This window comes from Amblyraja radiata, chromosome 6, assembly GCF_010909765.2.
Source record: "Amblyraja radiata isolate CabotCenter1 chromosome 6, sAmbRad1.1.pri, whole genome shotgun sequence".
Classification (NCBI taxonomy): Eukaryota; Metazoa; Chordata; class Chondrichthyes; order Rajiformes; family Rajidae; genus Amblyraja; species Amblyraja radiata.
Window position 1 is genome coordinate 39,149,006 of NC_045961.1, and position 21,900 is coordinate 39,170,905.

The 21,900-nt window shown below is 41.0% G+C and overlaps 1 protein-coding gene across 2 annotated transcripts in view; it reads right to left on the minus strand.

Moving 5' to 3' along the window:
- Positions 1-10,757: 10,757 nt before the first annotated feature.
- The window catches only part of chst10 (carbohydrate sulfotransferase 10), a 54,641-nt gene continuing 43,498 nt past the window's right edge, over positions 10,758-21,900 (minus strand). For both annotated transcript variants that reach the window (XM_033022569.1, XM_033022568.1), the window contains exons 5-6: positions 14,585-14,690; positions 10,758-14,363 (exon numbers count right to left, since the gene is read on the minus strand). In XM_033022569.1, coding sequence (XP_032878460.1) covers positions 13,826-14,363; positions 14,585-14,690 — 644 coding nt within the window. In that variant the 3' untranslated portion in view covers positions 10,758-13,825. The remainder of the gene's footprint in view (positions 14,364-14,584; positions 14,691-21,900) is intronic.

Genomic DNA, 21,900 nt, shown 5'->3' on the forward strand with positions numbered 1-21,900 from the left:
GCATTGATAGGAAGAGAGGTAGGCTATCTAGGCTATTGGAACCCGTCCTGCTATTCTTTGTTACTGTCGAAGTGGACATTCCGTCTATCATGTCCACATTGGATCCCAACAGAACAATCCAATTTGTCCCATTTCCCCACCGCCCTGCACCTTATTCTCTCTTGCATGCTCATCAACTCCCTTTAATTCCTTTGGCACCTATCTACTCTAAGAAAGGTTTTAAAGTGAAAATCATGTCAGACCAACATTTCCCTTTTAAAGACTAAATTTGTTTCTATGGGGCCTGACAGGTAAGTCTGAAAATCGTTACAGGACATATCAATGGAGTAACAGGCTTTGATGTAGTACAGCAAAACAGACAAAAGTGTGGCCGACTAGGAAAAGGGGAGATGCAGCGAGACCTGGGTGTCATGGTACACCAGTCATTGAAAGTAGGCATGCAGGTGCAGCAGGCAGTGAAGAAAGCGAATGGTATGTTAGCTTTCATAGCAAAAGGATTTGAGCATAGGAGCAGGGAGGTTCTACTGCAGTTGTACAGGGTCTTGGTGAGACCACACCTGGAGTATTGCGTACAGTTTTGGTCTCCAAATCTGAGGAAGGACATTATTGCCATAGAGGGAGTGCAGAGAAGGTTCACCAGACTGATTCCTGGGATGTCAGGACTGTCTTATGAAGAAAGACTGGATAGACTTGGTTTATACTCTCTAGAATTTAGGAGATTGAGAGGGGATCTTATAGAAACTTACAAAATTCTTAAGGGGTTGGACAGGCTAGATGCAGGAAGATTGCTCCCGATGTTGGGGAAGTCCAGGACAAGGGGTCACAGCTTAAGGATAAGGGGGAAATCCTTTAAAACCGAGATGAGAAGAACTTTTTTCACACAGAGAGTGGTGAATCTCTGGAACTCTCTGCCACAGAGGGTAGTCGAGGCCAGTTCATTGGCTATATTTAAGAGGGAGTTAGATGTGGCCCTTGTGGCTAAGGGGATCAGAGGGTATGGAGAGAAGGCAGGTACGGGATACTGAGTTGGATGATCAGCCATTATCATATTGAATGGCGGTGCAGGCTCGAAGGGCCGAATGGCCTACTCCTGCACCTAATTTCTATGTTTCTAAAGGGATGGGTAGACTTGCTTGGATCATTTTGTTTAACTAAAAATTAACTAGATAACGAAACAGGAAGAATAATGACCCTGGGTAGGTTTCAGGCTTGGACAAATCTATGTTACTAGGGACGACAGATGGCACAATGGGCTAAGTGTTCGGCTGGCAACCGGAAGGTAGCCGATTCGAATCCCGCTTGGAGTGCATACTGTCGTTGTGTCCTTGGGCAAGACACTTCACCCACCTTTGCCTGTGTGTGAATGTGTGTGAGTGATTGGTGGTGGTCGGAGGGGCCGTAGGCGCAGATTGGCAGCCACGCTTCCGTCAGTCTGCCCCAGGGCAGCTGCGGCTACAGAAGTAGCTTACCACCACCGAGTGTGACTGAGGAGTGAATGAATAATGCGATGTAAAGCGCCTTGAGTATTAGAAAGGCACTATATAAATCCCATCCATTATTATTATTACTAACTGTCTTCATACAATTGATGACTGGATCTTTCCTGCTGCAAAAATTAACCATAAAAGCAAACTGCACAGAGTAAAACAGGAAGGGAAGGGGATATCAAACAATTTAGTTTTTCGATTTATATCCCATGTAAGCTATGTTTTGCCTTGGCTTAACATTTTGAGCAGCTTGAGAAGATGACCAAGAATTAGATCACAAGCGAGAGATGCTTAGTGTGAGCCATCTCATTTTATCTGTTATATTTACAGTAGTCAACTTTGTGGTGTTATTATAATAGTTACAGTTACCACCACTGCTCTATGAAATAATAAATCATGCTTTTTCCACAGCCTAGTCTGGTAGGAGTCAAAATTTTACAGCAATGTCAAGGATGATATTCGGAAGCTACAATGTGTCATTTTGGAAAGCCCACAGATTTACTGAATTAATTCCCTCGTAAAGTAAGTACTTATATTACAAGTTACAGGCAGAGTGAATTGGGTAAAAGTGGAAATAAATAGTCCCAGCCACTGCTGGGATAACCATTGCAATGAGATGCTTCATGAGAAGGGAGGAGTGACATTTTTAATTTTTTTAAATGATTCTGAAAGTGAGTAGGTAGGTCCCTGATAAAAAAAAGATGCAAATGAATAAATACATTTCCAGATGTAAAAGGTATCAAGTGGTGTAGGTTAAAAGTGAGTATGTGGTATTGAGATAGATGACTGACATGAACAGGCTCCAAACTTATAAATGACACCAAACTAAGTGGGAATGTGAGCAGTGATGAGGGTGCCAAGAGGTTTCAAGAGGTTATGGAAAAAACTGAGTGCGCAGGCTTTTGGAATAAGAGACTGACTGGCTAGCCCTCTAACCTTTAAAATAATCTTCTTCCTCTTGCGTATGGTGTGCACAACCTAAAGTTGTAGGACAACTTGTTTTATTTGATCTTATTTGATTGAGCACACCAGGTTTATTTGCATTCGTCGAATTAGGGCAGACCACGTGAAGGTTGCAATCTCCCACCCCTTTAAAAGAATGAAAGGTAATTTTATTCAAACTGTAGATCAGTGTCACACATGTTATGAGTCATGCCTTTGTAGTTACGCCCACTAGCTTTACAGTAACCCTCCCTGCCTGGTTCCCGCATTATTAGAAAAACGTGCTAGCATGAAGTTACCTATGTTATGTCGTTAATAAAGTCTTTGGACCTTTATCATGGTGTAAGTCTTCAGTTATTTGGACAGCTGCAACACAACATGGTGTCAGAAGTATACAAACTCACTCTTTCCTTAATTCTATTGCTTTTATTTTAGTTTATTGTTTTGCAATGGATTCTGCTCTCAGAAAACCAGAAGTCTTGGTATTTGATGAGGATCTCGCAGAACAATGGTGTGTATTTGAAGAAGATTTCTCAATCTACATTGATGCGGCAGTGTACGAAGGTGTTGATGTTGATGTACATTCTTTGTCTGATTTAGTGCATAAACAACTGGACCCCAAGGTCGCTTTGCTCATTAATGGCAAAACTCTTTATCTGAAAGTGGATTCAGGTGCTCGGTGCAATGTGATTTGCCTGGCTGTGCTCCAAAAGCCTAGAAAAACAGCATCCCTTGTTTCATTCGCTGGAAGTCGAGTGCACCCTATCGGTCAAGTTGAGTTGCGCTGCTGTCTCAACTCATGTGTCCACAACCTGGATTTCTATGTGGTACGTGAAAATGTACCGTCTCTGCTGGGTGCCCACGCATGTCTAGACATGGGTCTCATTACTTTCAACCCTTCTGGCTGTCTTCTGACTACAGACTGTGACTTTAACCATTAAATCCTGACACAATACAAGGTTTTGTTTGACGATAAGCTGGGCAGGTTGCCTGTCAGGTACACGATTACCATTGACCCTGAGGCAATTCCAGTTGTTCATCCGGCTCAAAAGATTCCCCACGCTATGCGGGACTGTGTTCAAAGTGAACTTAACAGAATGGTGTCTCTAGGTGTGATTACTCCCATAACTGACCTCTCGGATTGGGTCTCCACCATGGTCATGGCTACCAAGAAGAACAAAGACAAGATACGGATTTGTATCAACCCCAAGGACTTAAACACAGCAATTAAATGACCCCGCTATCCCAAGCGCACTGTGGATGAGATTGCTGCGCAGATGGCTGAGGCAACTGTATTCACAGTGCTAGATGCCAAGAGTTCATTTTGGCAGATTTCACTGAAACATAACTCCTCCAAGTTGATCACTTTCAGCACTCCGTTCGGGCGTTATAAATTTCTTTGCATGCCCTTTGGAATAAGTTCTGCTAGTGAAGTATTTCAACAAGCTATGGAGCAATTGTTTGCAGGCTACCCATGCTCCATCGTAGTGGATGATATCCTCATTGCTGGAAGAACGGTCGATGAACACAATGCCAATCTGACAAAGGTCTTGGATCGTGCCAGGGGCATCCATTTCAAGCTGAACCCTCAAAAATGCAAATTCAGAGTGAATGAGGTGAAATACATAGGCCATATATTTACCAAAGACGGCCTAAAAATGGATCCAGCGAAAACCAGTGCTATCAACGAGCTCCCAGCACCCAGAGACGTGCTAAGTTTGCAGAGATTTCTTGGCATGGTTAACTATTTGAGCAAATTCATTCCGGGTTTCAGCGAAATATCAGCCCCATTGCGCCAGCTTACACACAAAGACACTGCTTGGACCTGGCACGAGCAACAACAGAAAGCGTTCGACACTCTTAAGCAGCAGATGTCTAGTGCTCCTACTCTGGCGTACTTTGATCCTAAACTACCGGTTACACTGACTTGTGATGTCTCACAATACGGACTAGGCGCAGCATGTCTTCAAAATGATGGCAACAGCAATAAGCCTGTTGCCTATGCCACGTGCACGATGACTGACAGAGAATGATATGCCCAAATTGAGAAAGAGCTGTTGGCGGTTGTTTTCGCCTGCAAGAAATTCAACTATTTCATCTTTGGTCACACGGTCACGATTGAAACTGACCACCAACCTCTGATCAGCATTTTCAACAAACCGATCCATGCCTCTCCGGCGCGCCTACAGCGGATGTTGCTGCAACTTGAAAAAATATGACATTGTTCTGATCCACAAACACGGTAAGGATATGCACCTGGCTGACACTCTCTCTCGCGCACCCCGGAAGACCTGCGAGAATCTGCCCTTGCCGGATGATGACTTTATTGTAATGGCCGTGTCTTTTATCCCCTCGTCCTGGATGAAGGATTTAGTTGCCCATACAGCTGCTGACCCATACAGCTGCTGACAGTATCCTATGATTGCTTACCTCAGTCATTAAGAGCGGCTGGCCAGATAAACACTACGTTCCGCTGCCAGTACGGCCTTTCTTTGCCATCTGTGATGAGTTAGTGCTACGGGATGGCATTGTCTTAAAAGGACACAAGGCTGTGGTTCCTGCTTCGCTGCACAACCAGTATTTTCACGCTGTCCACGCAAGGCACCCAGGCGCTGATGCTACTGTCCTACGGGCAAAAAGCATGTTTTACTGGCCTGGCATGGCCGACTACATCACCGAGAATGTGACATCCTGTGCAGCATGCAACAGCTTGGCACCTCACCAACAAAAGCAACCACTTCTTTCACATCCGGTACCTGCACTTCTGTGGTCTACAGTGGCAGCTGACATATTTGATTGGCATGGCAAGCAGTACCTGGTACTCGTCAATTCGTATTCAGGATGGTTTTACATTTTTTCTTAGCAGCCCCACTTCCAGCGGAGTGATTTCAAATTTATCTCACCATTTTTCAGTCCACAGATCTCCGGGCAGACTGCTAACTGACAATGGCAGTCAATTCACTAGCCAACACTTCAGGGAGTTTGCTAGACGCTGGAATTTTCGCCACAATACCAGCAGTCCTGAATATCCACAGTCTAATGGGCTGGCTAAACGAGCTGTCAAAAGTGCCAAACAGCGCATGGAACGTTCACACAGAGCTAAATCCGATGTATTCCTGGATCTGCTCAACTTACGCAACATCTCTCGTGACACCATTTTGGGTTCACCCCCTGAACGTTTATTGTCGAGGCAGACCTGTGCTACGGTGCCTGTGGTGGATCAGGCATTGATCCCACAGGTGATTCCACCTGAGGAGGTTCAATCCAGGTTACAACAGAAGCGTGACATTCAAAAAGAATGCTTTGACACTGCCACTATTGACCAAGGGGCAGGTGTTCCGTTTACAGACTGACAAAGGCCATGACCGTATTTGTGTGATTTCTGGAATTGCTTCTGAGCCACGCTCGTATATTATCAGTGCAGATGGCAGAACCTACAGGCGTAACAGACAACATATCCTGCCTGTGAACGAGCCAGTTCCTCCTCCGTATTATCGACCATACTAGTGCACTTCCGTCTGTGTCTAGCGGCACTCTTCCGCCTCTACCAGCACAACAGCCCGCGTCTGCAATGGCTCCTCTGCCAGTGACTACTGCCTGTGCCACTGTCTCCTGCTTCGTCTCCAGGAATGCTGGTTCAGTCTCCTTCACCTGTGCAGCCACCTGCTCTGTCCCCGGGGAGAAAGAACGGAGATGGTCTTTATCGTACACGTGCTGGTCGTGTTTGTAAGCCAGTTGTGAAGTACCCGGACTATGTTTGACTTTCCTCCAGTTTATTATCAATTGCTATGCATGCCTTACTTAGTTAATGGGTTTGTACTGTTGTTGATTCTTTAAGAGGGAGGATGTAGATCAGTGTAACTCATGTTATGAGTCATGCTTTTGTAGTTACGCCCACTAGTTTTACCGTAACCTTCCCTGCCTGTATCCCGCATTATTAGAAAAATGTGCTAGCATGAACATACCAATGCTATGTCGTTAATAAAGTCTTTGGACCTTTATCATGGTGTAAGGCTTCAGTTATTTGGACAGCCGCAACACAACAGAACATACAACATTCTTAGAGGCTTCAGCTTGTTAGATACAGAGATGATATTTCCCCTGGCTTACGAGCCTACAAGCAGGGTTTACAGTCAGAAAATAAAACGTAGGGTATCCAGGAGCTAAAGGAGGAGACATTTCTTCAGTCAAGGACAAATGAATCTTTAGAATTCTCTATCCCAGAGATCTGTTGAGCTCAGTCAATAATTGCATTAAAAACTGATATCAGTAAGATTTCTGGATATGAAGCAGAAAAGGGACATTTTTGATTGTAGGTCAGTCATGGATTTATTGAATAATCGACTAGCTGATTGGTATCTGTTCCATTATTTCTTCTTCTTCTTATGTACAAACTAGGGTCACACGATAGTGATACTGACGAAGGCACAAATGAAGATCATGGAAGAACTCCACACAGAACACATGGCTACAAAAACTATGATTAGATTTGTCTATTGGCCTGCTTCAAAAACTATATGGAAAATCTAGTCCACATTTCAGGCTTGTAGAGGCTTCCTCCTAAAGCACGACTCCAGACATAATTATGCACCATTAATATCTTCACAGCTTGAATAATGCAAATTCATCCTTACAGAATTGGCAAATCACTTTGAAATGCAGAATAAAAATCAGCTCTTACAAAATTTACGTGAGTATAAAATAACACGAATTATGAAAGAAACAAGCCTGTCAATTTTTTTCAGGGGTTACATAGAAACATAGAAATTAGTTGCAGGAGTAGGCCATTCGGCCCTTCGAGCCTGCACCGCCATTCAATATGATCATGGCTGATCATCCAACTCAGTATCCCGTACCTGCCTTCTCTCCATACCCTCTGATCCCTAGCCACAAGGGCCACATCTAACTCCCACTTAAATATAGCCAATGAACTGGCCTCGACTACCCTCTGTGGCAGAGAGTTCCAGAGATTCACCACTCTCTGTGTGAAAAAAGTTCTTCTCATCTCGGTTTTAAAGGATTTCTCCCTTATCCTTAAGCTGTGACCCCTTGTCCTGGACTTCCCCAACATCGGGAGCAATCTTCCTGCATCTAGCCTGTCCAACCCCTTAAGAATTTTATAAGTTTTTATAAGATCCCCTCTCAATCTCCTAAATTCTAGAGAGTATAAACCAAGTCTATCCAGTCTTTCTTCATAAGACAGTCCTGACATCCCAGGAATCAGTCTGGTGAACCTTCTCTGCACTCCCTCTATGGCAATAATGTCCTTCCTCAGATTTGGAGACCAAAACTGTACGCAATACTCCAGGTGTGGTCTCACCAAGACCCTGTACAACTACAGTAGAACCTCCCTGCTCCTATACTCAAATCCTTTTGCTATGAAAGCTAACATACCATTCGCTTTCTTCACTGCCTGCTGCACCTGCATGCCTACTTTCAATGACTGGTGTACCATGACACCCAGGTCTCGCTGCATCTCCCCTTTTCCTAGTCGGCCACCATTTAGATAATAGTCTGCTTTCCTGTTTTTGCCACCAAAATGGATAACCTCACATTTATCCACATTATACTGCATCTGCCAAACATTTGCCCACTCACCCAGCCTATCCAAGTCACCTTGCAGTCTCCTAGCATCCTCCTCACAGCTAACACTGCCCCCCAGCTTAGTGTCATCCGCAAACTTGGAGATATTGCCTTCAATTCCCTCATCCAGATCATTAATATATATTGTAAATAGCTGGGGTCCCAGCACCGAGCCTTGCGGTACCCCACCAGTCACTGCCTGCCATTGTGAAAAGGACCCGTTTACTCCTACTCTTTGCTTCCTGTTTGCCAGCCAGTTCTCTATCCACATCAATACTGAACCCCCAATGCCGTGTGCTTTAAGTTTGTATACTAATCTCTTATGTGGGACCTTGTCGAAAGCCTTCTGGAAGTCCAGATACACCACATCCACTGGTTCTCCCCTATCCACACTACTAGTTACATCCTCGAAAAATTCTATAAGTTTCGTCAGACATGATTTACCTTTTGTAAATCCATGCTGACTTTGTCCAATGATTTCACCACTTTCCAAATGTGCTGCTATCCCATCTTTAATAACTGACTCTAGCAGTTTCCCCACTACCGATGTTAGACTAACTGGTCTGTAATTCCCCGTTTTCTCTCTCCCTCCCTTCTTAAAAAGTGGGGTTACGTTTGCTACCCGCCAATCCTCAGGAACTACTTCAGAATCTAAAAAGTTTTGAAAGATTATTACTAATGCATCCACTATTTCTGGAACTACTTCCTTAAGTACTCTGGGATGCAGCCTATCTGGCCCTGGGGATTTATCGGCCTTTAATTCATTCAATTTACCCAACACCACTTCCCGGCTAACCTGGATTTCACTCAATTCCTCCAACTTCTTTGACCCGCGGTCCCCTGCTATTTCTGGCAGATTATTTATGTCTTCCTTAGTGAAGACGGAACCAACGTAGTTATTCAATTGGTCCGCCATATCCTTGTTCCCCATGATCAACTCACCTGTTTCTGACTGCAAGGGCCCTACATTTGTTTTAACTAATCTCTTTCTTTTCACATAAGAATATTTCACATGATAATGGAAAATTGCAAGTCTTCCACGAATCCACCCTGTCTGCAACATGTAGATATATTGTAGCTGGAAGAAAAGCTTGAAGGATCATGCACTGCTTTACAACGCATGATAGAGGGGGTATGTATCCATTTTTACCATACACAGATCTCCTGGAAAAATTGTAGATGATGGTTCAGAATTCTGTGTGAAGAATTTTATATCCCTTGCCCAAAAGTGATGTTCTCCAGATATGGCGAAAAGTTCCCTGCAGTCTACCCTATCTATCCCTCATTAATTTATATACCTCAATCATATCCTCGCTTAACCTCCTAGTCTTCAGGGAAACGAACCTAACTTCTCCAGTCTCTCTGTCAATTAATGGCTCCATCCTCAACAATATCTGAATGCTATTGCATCCAAAAGGTTTTACAGGAAGTTTGAAGAAACCTGAACTCTCATTCCAGAGGAAGACAAATTAATTCTTCTGGAAGACTTCAAGGCCACACTTGAAAAAAACGCAATTGACCAGCAAGCTGTGAATGGGAAGGAAGCAGTAGGAAATTACTCACAAAATGCTTGGATCACTTTGTCACAAACAAGATTATATTTTGTTAGAAAAGCAAGACCTCATGACAATACCTCTAATCCAGGCATTGACACTTACTAATTATGATTGTTGAAGCGAGAGGCCTGTGTCCATATCACTTGTGCTCTATCTGTTATTGATGACTGACCACTATCTCCATTAGTCTGCTCCCCAGAAAACTTACCTGAATATTGCTTGTTTGAAATGCCACATAAAAATAACTCTCATTACTTCAAAGACAACCCAAGAGCCCAAATCAACAAAGCCTGCTTCATGTCTGGATTGTTGTCCACCAGAATTAATGCCTTTAAAATACTCACAGCTTTGCCATCAGAAATCACCAGGACTGGTTTGATGTGTATGAATTAGAGATCCAGGAGCTAATTGACTGTATATAAGGGATTCTAGGATTGTGCTTTATATCAGCCACTTCCAACCAATTCAAGTCAACATCGATAAAAACAATACCGTCCATTACTTAGAATGAACATCTGTGTTCACAACATTTTGACCATGGAACATAATCTCAAAGCCATGTTGCCAATGTAACTCCAAAAATAATTTTCATCCATATAAGGATCATAACTTGCAGTTCTTAAAAATGGATTTCCTTTCTCCAAATAATAATTTTCTGCTTTTTATCCTGTTTAATTTTCAATTGTAGTTTATTTTTAAGATGTGGAAACCGGGCAAGGGCAACAGGAATATAATGAGGTGAACACCAAAACAGGATTTATAGAAGGCCTGAAACAGATGAAAGCTTATATATTTAAGGAGATAAATGAAAAAAAGCTATTAACAAATAAAAATGACCATAAAAGAGCTAGGAAAGACACCAAAAAGATGTGGAAATAAAATAACAGAATTAAATGAAAATGCAAGAAGTATTGACCACACATTGCTTTTGAACATGTGAAATTCTGAAAGGTACATAATTTTTGAAAACTTCATCTACTAAAAATGAAGCAGAAGAAATTCTTAAAGGATATTTAAATGAAAATGAAGATTCTGGAATCTTAGATTTTTAAGTAAATCATGCTTTTGCATCATTTGAATATTATAATTCAGGTTTGTTAAGTTATTCTCAACATTTTGGAAATATGAAAATTTTTATTCATGGTGTGACAGTCTACAAAGCCATAAGGACAGCAGTATAACTCACAGACCAAGTTTCAGTAGGCATTTATTAACAGTTCTGAATCTCAAAATTGAGAATTACAATCAAACCAAAGAAGTTAGTGCAAATACTAATGGAATGAATAATTAGCATTAATGTATGCCATAGTGGTGTCCCAAAATGCTGAATTCAGAACGTGTACAACAAGAAAATGACTAGCTTAAGGATGAAACTAATTTGTAAAAAAAGCAAAATTCAAATGGGAAATATACTCCTTTGACCAGGTATATTCTTAAAATAAATGTGTATGTGAATACATAAAAGTAACAGACTCTCTCTATGGTGTTAGGCCTTTAATTGGAAATTCCATTTTATCCTGTAATAAGATTTTAGTCCTAAGCTTCAAAGCAGTTTAAGTACCTTATATTCTCACATTTACAATATTTGCAGTTATTGAACAAACTACATTTCATAAATCTTGTCTAATACTTGTTTCCTACTTTAAATTAATTGAAGATTAAGCACCAAATCACTTATGGGAATCACTAACTGGATCAGGTTTAAAGTTTATGAAGGTTTGTCAGTGATCTCCCTATTCATTAAAGACTTATGGTTAACGAAGGTTTTATATCAAACTTGACTGAAAGGAGAGAAATAATTATTCCACAGGTAGGAGTGAGTTGGCAACCACCAAAAGCAACTACAATGAGCAGTCAATAATGAAAGGTAAATACATTTTATATAAAATTGATTTACTTTTAATTATTGACTGTTCATAGTGGTTGCTTTTGGTGGTTGCCAACTCTCTCCTACCTGTGGAATAATTATTTCTCTCCTATATATCACGGGTATGCAAATATCTTACTGAATGTTTCAAGCATCTTTCATCTTTAAAATGTAATCTCCTCAATATTACTTTTGTACTAGATAATTATCTTAGAGATCCTGGCAGTAATTATTTGAACATTGAAATTCAAAATTCTGAATATACTATCACAGAAAGCAACATTATTTCTATGTGAAAGTTTCTTTTAACCTGTTGCATTAAAGAAATACTGGAAGACCGATATTTAATGTAGAAAATATATTGTTAAGCACCATGTAACTATATAGTAATAATCACATTGCTTCTGTCAGTGTAGAAATTATATATCATGACATTTAGACTTAAAAATTGCCGTCTCTGAACATTCCTGGTGAACATTCCTCTGCCCACCATTCGTCACCCTCTTTTTCAGGTGAGTTCGATAGCTTTTTAAGGTTAGTTCAATAAAGCTTCACTTTATAACAATAATTACTTGTATTTATTTTGCACTTCTATCACAGATAAAATGTTCTAAACTGCTCCAATTGAAACAACCTTATTTGAATTCAATCATTGAAGATATTGGTCAAATATGTGGATTTTCGGAATAACTATCAGGCAAGAGAGGGTGTTTATAAAAATGAATATAGACACTGTCTAGTTGGATAAAGCCAATGCATTCAATGGTGGAGCAAAAGGCACAAAGTATGTTCAGGAGGCTGAAGTTGAAAAAATAGTTTGCAAAACAAATTGAATTGTGAAAAATAGTTATACACACAAGGGAAGGCGAGATGAAAAATCGTAAACTTGGGGGAAAGGTGATAACTGAATAGGTTTTGATATGGGGCAGGAAGTTGGAAGTAAAGTTATAAAATGAGCTGAAGTTTTAGAAAGTGTAAGATAGCAGTAGTGTAAGATGAAACCAGCCAGAATCACCAAAGCAAATACTTCAGAGTGACTGTTGAAGTTTTGGCTGCTGAAACACTGAAGCCTGGGTAAAGAGAAGCAAAATGAAAGAACTGGAAATTAACAATTTTTGCCACAAAAAGTTTGGTCCATTCATGTATTATTATATGTTATTTTAGATACTAAAATAATGCATTTTCCGAAGAAAAATGCTAATGCCCTGACATCTGAGGGGTTAAAACAAAGGTTTGTACGTAATTTGTGAAATAATTTTTAATGCAATTATGGACCATTACTTAAATGATTATTTAATATTATCAATTATCATACTTAAATATCAGAAACAGGATACACAGAAATTCAAGTACCTTCTAAATAGGTTTATAAAATAAAAGTATATTCTATGAAATTAATGTTTTTAATTATATGGTTTGTATAATGCTTTTATCAGCGATAAAGGTTGCAAACCAACGGTTGTTTAGTGGCTTAGACAATTAGCTCCTTGATACTCCAGCATATTGTTTAATTATTTCAGACCTGTTTATTGCATGTTTGAGGAGTTTCTATCAATTTCCACCACCACAAATGATGGATATTCATTGGTTTAAAAAAAAGACATAATTTCCATTGGGCAATAATGTTTTCTCACTGACTCCTTTATTTCATTCCTATAATTGGTGTACGGGATAGTTGAAGGTAGAAATAATTGAAATTTAAGTTCACAAAATGTACCAATTGATAAAACTGATATACAAGGGTGTTTGCAAATAAATGTGGCAGCTTTAAATGCACACATCCTATTTTATCCTTTGTATTAAAATACTTTCTAAGCAGCAATGTTTACACTTAACTTTAACTAAATTAAATGATAAAACAAATTTTCAATATCTGTGACTGAACATGTGACAAAGACAATGCATCATTGGGGTCAATAAACAAATATCTTACAACTGATGGAGAGAAGGAATGGGGGCAGCAACATCCCCCATTCCTTCTCTCCATAGATGCTGCCTCACCTGCTGAGTTACTCCGGCATTTTGTGTCTACCTTCGATTTTAACCAGCATCTGCAGCTCTTTCTTACACATCTTACAACTGATGTTTTGTTCAGAAATTCAATTGACTTTTTCTGTTCTTCTCTATGGAAATATTTTCATTACATTTTGACAACATATAATGTTGCTTTGTTGGGCTCCATGCATCAAACTACTGTTTATCTACTACTAAAGATCACATTATGCCTGCAAACATGCATGGATTAAACTGTTAAGAGGCTTTGGGTTTCCTTCATTCAGTGGTTTCATGGACCTCTGCTGGTGATAGCATTAAACAGTGTAACCAAAAAGCCCTAAAAAAATATAAATATGCATTGTACTACCACATAACGGGCACAATACTTAGGAATATCAATTTAACAAAAAATCAGGTTCGGCATAATCAAACAGTTTAAAATCTCCTTGGAAACGAGCAGCAAGGCGTTTTATATCTCGTTTGCTGATTCCTGCAAAATACTGCTCAATCTTAGTTCTGTTGTACGCTGTAATGCCAGGTGGGATTTGGGGATAGGACACCAAATTATTTATTCCTGCTCTCTTTATTATGTATGGAGCATCTTTTTCCAGTGTTTCATGATGTCCTATGACATCATACTTGATTTCACAAGGTGCACAAAGCTCAACATAAGTAGCCCAATGAATAATAGATTCTCCTATTTTAACATCAAGCCATTTGTGGTTAGGATCACCTAAATAGCGAATAAAATCATCAAATTGTAGTCCTTTGGTCTCTGTTCGATTCCTCCTATACTTTTGAATAATTGCGGGAGCAATTTTATATTTATACCATGGTTCAAATCGAGGATTCTTTAGAAACTTGTCTTTGAATGCAGAAATCAGCCTTTCGAATGGATCCCTAACGATGAGGAATTTGAAGTATGCATTCAATCTGAAAGAAAACAACGAAAATAGAATTATAATTCTTCCAGTATGCCACTAAAACACATTAAAAAAAATTCCAAGGAAAGTATGGACATTATAGCTGTGATCCAGTAGATTTGTTAATACTATGTTCAATAAAAATCCAGGTGGATAATTTGAATGGGATACATTTTGCACAGTAACATTCAAAATAGGTTTTAAATAGATTTTAAATAGGTTTTCTCTAACCTTTTTTTTACATCTGGTGCACTGTATGATGATAAGCGATATAGGCCATTCTTCTCATGATTATGGACCAAAGCCTCCGGTATGTCTTCAATGGATTTAAATTCACCTGTATTGAGGAAAATGTTAAATTCAATTCTTCCAAAATTTAGTGATCTTTAAACTAAGTGTGCATGCAAATATTGTTATTACTCTGAGTACATAATATTGCATAGCATATACAGCAAAAAAAGGATTTGGCCCAATACACTTTCCCCTTAAATGTGTCCTCGATGTTTTCAGGAATTACCTTTTCAGAGTAATGATGCAAAAGTAGACACGACCATGGATATGCACAAATAAATCTGGAATTTTAGTTAAGCCAAAGAAGGCAAACAGCGAACAAGATAATCAGGCTTTAGTGCCAGGTGGGATACAGATTAGCCAGAGCTAATGAAGAGCATGGAGAAATCATCTCCAAAGTTAGGGGAATATTATTCAGAAGATGCAAGAGTAGTGGGGAATGATGATACTGAGAAAGGCAATCACAAATGGGTGGAGGCAAACTTTCTAAAATATGACAATGGTACATCAAGAAACAGATTATTTCCCCCTCTGGGCACAACACCTGAGCTTCAATCTTGTGTGTCCAGAAAGAGTAACATATACCTGTGAAGTTATTTGTTTTTGATGGGTATAATAAGGGCCTCAATTTACTTTAAAATCATAACAAAGACGTGCCAATTGCAAAAAAAGAACTTGGCCTTTGTAAAACCAAAGTTTATGACATTGGATTTGAGAACATAGAATTGTTGACAAGTAAATCTGCCACTGTCCACGAGAGGGCTTGCCAGCATTTTAAAAATTGTTTTAAAAGAAAACAAAATCCCAAAACTACAAAATGTCCAGATTTTTGTAAGTACTGACTGAGTTAATGTAAAGTTATTCCCATAATTAATGAAAAGGGTACAAAACAACGTTTTTCACATGTTTTTCACATGTTTTTCACATGTATTCTTGCTTTCACTGAAACATGACTGACTGGGAGTGACAACAGTGACAGCATGCACATAGATGGCTTCGGGTCTCCTGTAAGGTTAGACCGTGACACTGAACTGACTGGCAAGCACCATGGCGGTGGTGTCTGCCTCTACATCAATCCACGCTGGTGCAAAACAGTTGTTGTCAGAGAAGAACTGTGCAACCCTGACATTGAACTCTTGGCTGTCTCCCTGCGTCCCTTCTACCTTCCCAGGGAATTCCCACAACTGTTTTTCATTCTGGTTTATATCCACCCCAGAGCAAATGCATCCACTGCTACGGAACATATAGGAAATATGCTCGACAGACTCGAACTGATATCTCCGGACGCCCCCAAATTCATCATGGGTGACTTCAATCACTGTTCAATTGACAAGCCACTTAAAGGATTCTACCAGTATGTCAACTGCACCACCCATCTAGGGAAAACACTGGACAAATGCTATGGGTCAGTCCCAGACGCCTACAGAGCCTTCTCCCTCCCCTAGGCTCTGCTGACCACAGCAGCATACTGCTCGCTCCTGCCTACACACCTGTGGTAAAGAGAACAGAGAAAGTCATCAAGGACATCAAACAGTGGACACCGGACAGTATTGACAGGCTTCAAGGGTGTTTTGAAACCACAGACTGGAATACCCTCACATCCTCCTCCACCAACATCAGTGAGCAAGCGGATACAGTCTCAGCATACATCACTTTCTGTGTAGACAATATTATCCCCTCCAAGAAGGTCACAATCTTCCCTAACAATAAACCCTGGGTGACTAAAGATCTAAAAAACATATTGAATAAGAAAAAGAGAATATTTTTTACCGGTTCTGAAGCTGAGAAGAAGGAGGTAAACAGAGTGGTCAAGCGGGCCATAAAAATTGCCAAGCTGAAATACAAGAACAAAGTGGAGCAGACCTTTGGAAAAGGGAACCTCCGTGCGGCTTGGCAGGGCCTCAAGAACATGGCAGCAGTGAACTTTGTCTCTACCAGTCGCAAGTCCATTCAGGTAGCAGGAAGCAGCTTCACTTCACTCCCGAATTATCTCAACTCCTTCTACACCAGATTTGAAAAGGACAATAGCACCCAGCTAGAATCAATCGTCTCCACACTCAGACCTGATGACTCCGGCCTCAACATCAACACATCAGAGGTGGTGAGAGCCCTCAAAAGGACTAAAAAGAACACAGCTCCAGGGCCAGACAACATCTGTGGGCGGACCCTATGGCACTGTGCTGAGCAGCTGGGAGGTGTGTTCCAGCATCTGTTCCAGGGCTCTTTGACCAGCAGCACAGTCCCAGCGATGTGGAAGAACTCAACAGTGATTCCCATCCCAAAGAAGGGCACCACCAAGGTCCTGAATGACCTTAGACCGGTGGCTCTCACCTCCCTGGTCATGAAGGCCATGGAGAGGATCATCAAGGAGCACATCACCAAGGCAACTGGCTCGATGATGGATCCATTGCAGTTTGCTTACCAGGCTGACAGGGGTGTCGATGACGCAAAAATATTCATCTTAAACACCATCCATAAGCATCTGGAAATCCCCTAGACCACAGCCAGACTTCTGTTTGCAGACTTCTCATCAGCATTCAACACCATGCAGCCACATATTTTGGCTGAGAAGCTCATCACTCGCTTCCACCTCAACCACCAACTCATTCTGTGGATTATAGACTTCCTCACCAACAGATCACAGAGGGTGTTGGTGAACCACACCTTGTCCGACACCCTCTTCACCTTCACTGGCTCTCCACAAGGCTGTGTCCTCTCCCCACTTCTCTTCATTCTCTACACTGATGACTGCAGATCCACCCAGCCAAACTGCCACTTTGTAAAATTTGCTGATGACACAGTCCTCCTGTCTCTGCTTCCCAGCCATACACAACATCACAGCTCAGCCCTGCAGGACTTTATAGTATGGTTTGAAAAGTCTTGTCTTGAGCTAAATATAAGCAAAACCAAGGACATGATTGTGACCTTTTCCCCCCAACAGAGACAGATGGCTGAGGCAGCCACTACTATCATCCAGCAGGAGCCAGTGGAGATAGTGGAGGTATACAAATACCTGGGAACAGCCTTCGACAACCTGCTAAGGTTTTCCTCTAACACAGAGGAAATCCTTAAAAAGTGCCATCAGAGACAGTACCTACTCAGGAAGCTGAAGTCATTTGGGATTAATAAAGACATTCTCACCACATTCTACTACGCATTCATTGAAAATGTAATAACCTTCTCTTTCACTAGCTGGTTCCACTCCATCACCCTGCAAAACAGAAACCGCCTGTTGAATGTGGTCAAGGTCTGCTCAAAAATCATTGAGCAGCCCGTCCGAACTCTCACTGCCCTATGCGACCAACAGTCTGTAAAGTTAACACGCAGGATTCTTCAGGACCCCTCTCACATCCTGTTTCCTGAGTTTGAGTGGCTCCCCTCAGGACGCAGACTCCGCTGTCCGGGTTGCCGGACACAGAGGAGGAAGGCAACCTTCATCCCCAGGGCTGTCCAGCTTCTTAATGCTGATCACTGACTCATGAACATATGAAATGAAATAACCTTCTATATGCACTTTTTAATTGAAGCACTAAGGAAGCACTTTAAAAACTATTACTATGTGTTGAATGTTGATGTGCGGTGTGTGTTGTGTGATTGTGCAGTGTGTCTGTGAAATGTGTGTGTTGGTTGATTGTGCAGTATGCGTGCTGCTTATGTTTGTTGATTGTGTCCCTTTCTTTTTTTTAAAAGCTACTGTAATGCGCCCTTTTAAATTGCCCCTCGGGGACGAATAAAGTGCTTTGAATTGAATTGAATTGTAAAGTCAGATTGACTGTTGCTTTTTTGGAATTTATTTTGCTTAAAATTATATTACTCAATTTGTTTTCCTTAATTAGTCCAGTGGAGAGACCAGTATATAAAAGTTGATAACGTTAAATACATATGCTCACAGCTGAAAGTAGATTTGAGACTGAAAGTAAAAGATTTTCTTTGTATTTTGTATGACAAAACTCTAAATACATTTAAGATCCTGCCCCAAAACGCGAGTTTCTTCAAAAGGTGTTTCAAACAGGATGGATATAAACTCAACCTACTCAAATATAAAACTATGCTAGTAATCTACATAAAGTATATTCCTCAGCATTTTTCATGTTAACCACAAAATTAATATTTGAAACAAATAGATTCTATTGCCTAGCATTTACTGGTAGTTTCAGAATTACTTATGGGAAAGTGCATCACATTAATTGTCCTTAATAATTTTTGCTATGCATTTCTCAAATTTCAAATAAGTGACATTTTGTTCCATTTTAAATGGAATTAATAGGACCTAGAAATATAGAATATAAAAACATGACTAGTTTGGTTGTTGTCAATCTTTTCTATTCCTCACTGAAGGCATTGGTATTTACTGTGTCCCAGTTCGGCTTAGCTTGGATTAAATGGTGGCTCCACAATTGGAGAAGAAAACTGTGAAGAAGTCTCTCCAGCAGTTGTGACAGATTTGCAAACAGTTATCAGCTTGAATTTGAGGGCTAATGATGACGCCACAGGAGATCATTGTTCCCTGTGACTATCAAACTGTAGGGGTGGGAGATTGCAACCTTCACGTGGTCCGCCCAGTTTCGATGAATGCAATCAAACTGGCGTGCACAATCAATTAAGATCAAATAGAACAAGTTGTCCTACAACTTTAGGCTGTGCACGCCATACGCAAGAAGAAGATCAAACTGTACAACTCCCCCCCCCCCCCCCCCCCCCCCCTTCTGTCGTGAGGTAGACTGATGCCCCTACCTCCCCCTCCCCCCCCCCATCCCCAAATCTTTGCGCATCCCCAATCCTTTCCATTCATCACTTTAATTTCATGTATCTTGTGTTTTATGACTGGTGGCAGATCAATTTTCCTCCTAGGATAAATAAAATTCTATTGTATCCTATGACAGGCACGCTTGTTTCATCCTTCCTGTTACAATACACCACTCTTACCTACTGGTAAAATAGCGAGCTGCAGTGTCAAGGCAGATGGAGCTTAATTCAGACAAGTTTGAGGTGGTGCAGTTTGGGAGATCAAATGCAACACTATTTTGGGAGTAACCTTGGGTCCATGAAAAAACTTCCTGAAATCCTCTCCACCAATGCAATTGCCAAAATTTTAACCTGCCTATATCTCTTGTTTAACATCACTCCAAGTGGAATACCTTTCAAATTATAGCAACATCAGGCTGATAAAGTGGTACATGAAAGGCAGTATGATTGCTCTATATAACACATTAGTTCATAAGGAATTCTTGCATGCACATAAAGCCTTGGACCCATTTACACTGCTTCACTCCTTCATCATTGGAAAAATACGGCTGCAGTATGTGCATGGTGCCTTAACCAATACGATGGTGTGCTACAAACTCTCAGATGCTGCAGCTCTCATTTAGAATTTAGAGCATAGAGCATTGAGCAATTCAGAATAGGAACAGACCCTCAGTCCACCATGCCTATGCTGACTGTGATGCCAATATTACTAATCCCATCTGCCTGGACATGGTCTGTATCCCTCTGTTCATGTGTCTGTTTAAATGCCTCTTAAATGTTGTTATCATATGCTGCTACCACTTTGGCTGGCTGCATGTTCCAGGCGCCAACCACACTCGAAGGAAACAAAACTTCTCAAATCTTCTTAAACGTTCACCTCTCACCTTAAACTTTTGCCCTCTAGTATTTGATATTTCCTGGGAATAAAATACTCTATTTTGGCCTCTGACACTCCAGAGAAAATAATCCATGTTTTCTGATCTCTCCTAGTACCTAATCCAAAGGAGGCAGCATCCTGGTAACCCCCTTCTGCATACTCTCCAAAGCTCTACATCTTTCCCTTAGTGTGGCGACCAGAACTGCAAATAATACTCCAAATTGGCCTAACCAGACTTTTATACAGCTGCATCGTGACTTTGTCAACTTCTATACTCAATGCCCAGACTGTTGAAGATATCTTATTGCCATCTATCAACTTGTGTTGGGACTTTAAGGGAGCTGTGGGCATGCACCCCAAGGTCCCCCTGTACCTCAATGCTCCTAAGAGTCCTGCCATTTACTGTGTATGTTTCTTGCATTCTGTCTCCCAAAATGCAACACCTCACACATTTCTGGATTAAACGCCATTTGCCATTTCACTAGTCAAAGTTCTAACTGATCTATCCTGCTCTATCCTTTGAGAATCTTCCTAACTGTCCACAATTCCACCAGGTTTTGTGTAATCTGCAAACTGACAAATTACAATTAAAACACAAAGTACTTGTACTATGACTCCAGGATAAGCACTCAACTAAAAAAGCCATAGTCATAGTGATACAGTGTGGAAACAGGCCCTTCAGCCCAACTCTCCCACAGTGGCCAACAATGTCCAGCTACACTTGCCTGCGTTTGATCCATATCCCTCCAAACCGATCCTATCCATGTACCTATCTAACTGTTTCTTAAACGATGGGATAGTCGTAGCCTCAACTACCTCCTCTGGCAGCTTGTTCCATACACCCACCACCCTTTGTGTGAAAACATTACCCCTCGGATTCCTATTAAATCATTTCTCCTTCACCTTGATCCTATGTCCTCTGGTCCTCGATTCCCCTACTCTGGGCAAAAGATTGTGCATCTACCCGATCTATTCCTCTCATGATTTTGTATACCTCTATAAGATCTCCCCTCATCCTGTTGCACTACATGGAATAGAGACCCAGCCTACACAACCTCTCGCTATAGCTCACACCCTCTAATCCTGACACCATCCTCGTAAATCTTTTCTGAATCCTTTCAAGCTTGACAATATTTTTCCTATAACATGGTGCCCAGAACTGAACACAATATTCTAAATGCAGTCTCACCAACGTCTTATACAACTGCAACATGACCTCCCAACGTCTACACTTAATACTCTGACTGATGAAGGCCAAAGTGCCAAAAACCTTTTTGACCACCTTATCTACCTGTGACTCAACCTTCAAGGAACCATGCACCTGTACTCCTAGATCCCTCTGCTCTACAACACTACCCAGAGGTATACCATTTACTGTGTTCGACATCCCAAAATGCAAAACCTCACACTTTTCTGTATTAAATTCCATCAACCATTCCTCCGCCCACCTGGCCAATCAATCCAGATCCTGATGCAAGCTTTCACAACCACCTTCACTGCAAAACCACTAACTTTTGTATCATCAGCAAATTTGCTAATCTTGTTCTCATCCAAATCATTGATGTAGATGACAAACAGTAACGGGCCTAGCACTGAACCCTGAAGTGCACCACAAGTCACAGGCCTCCAGTCT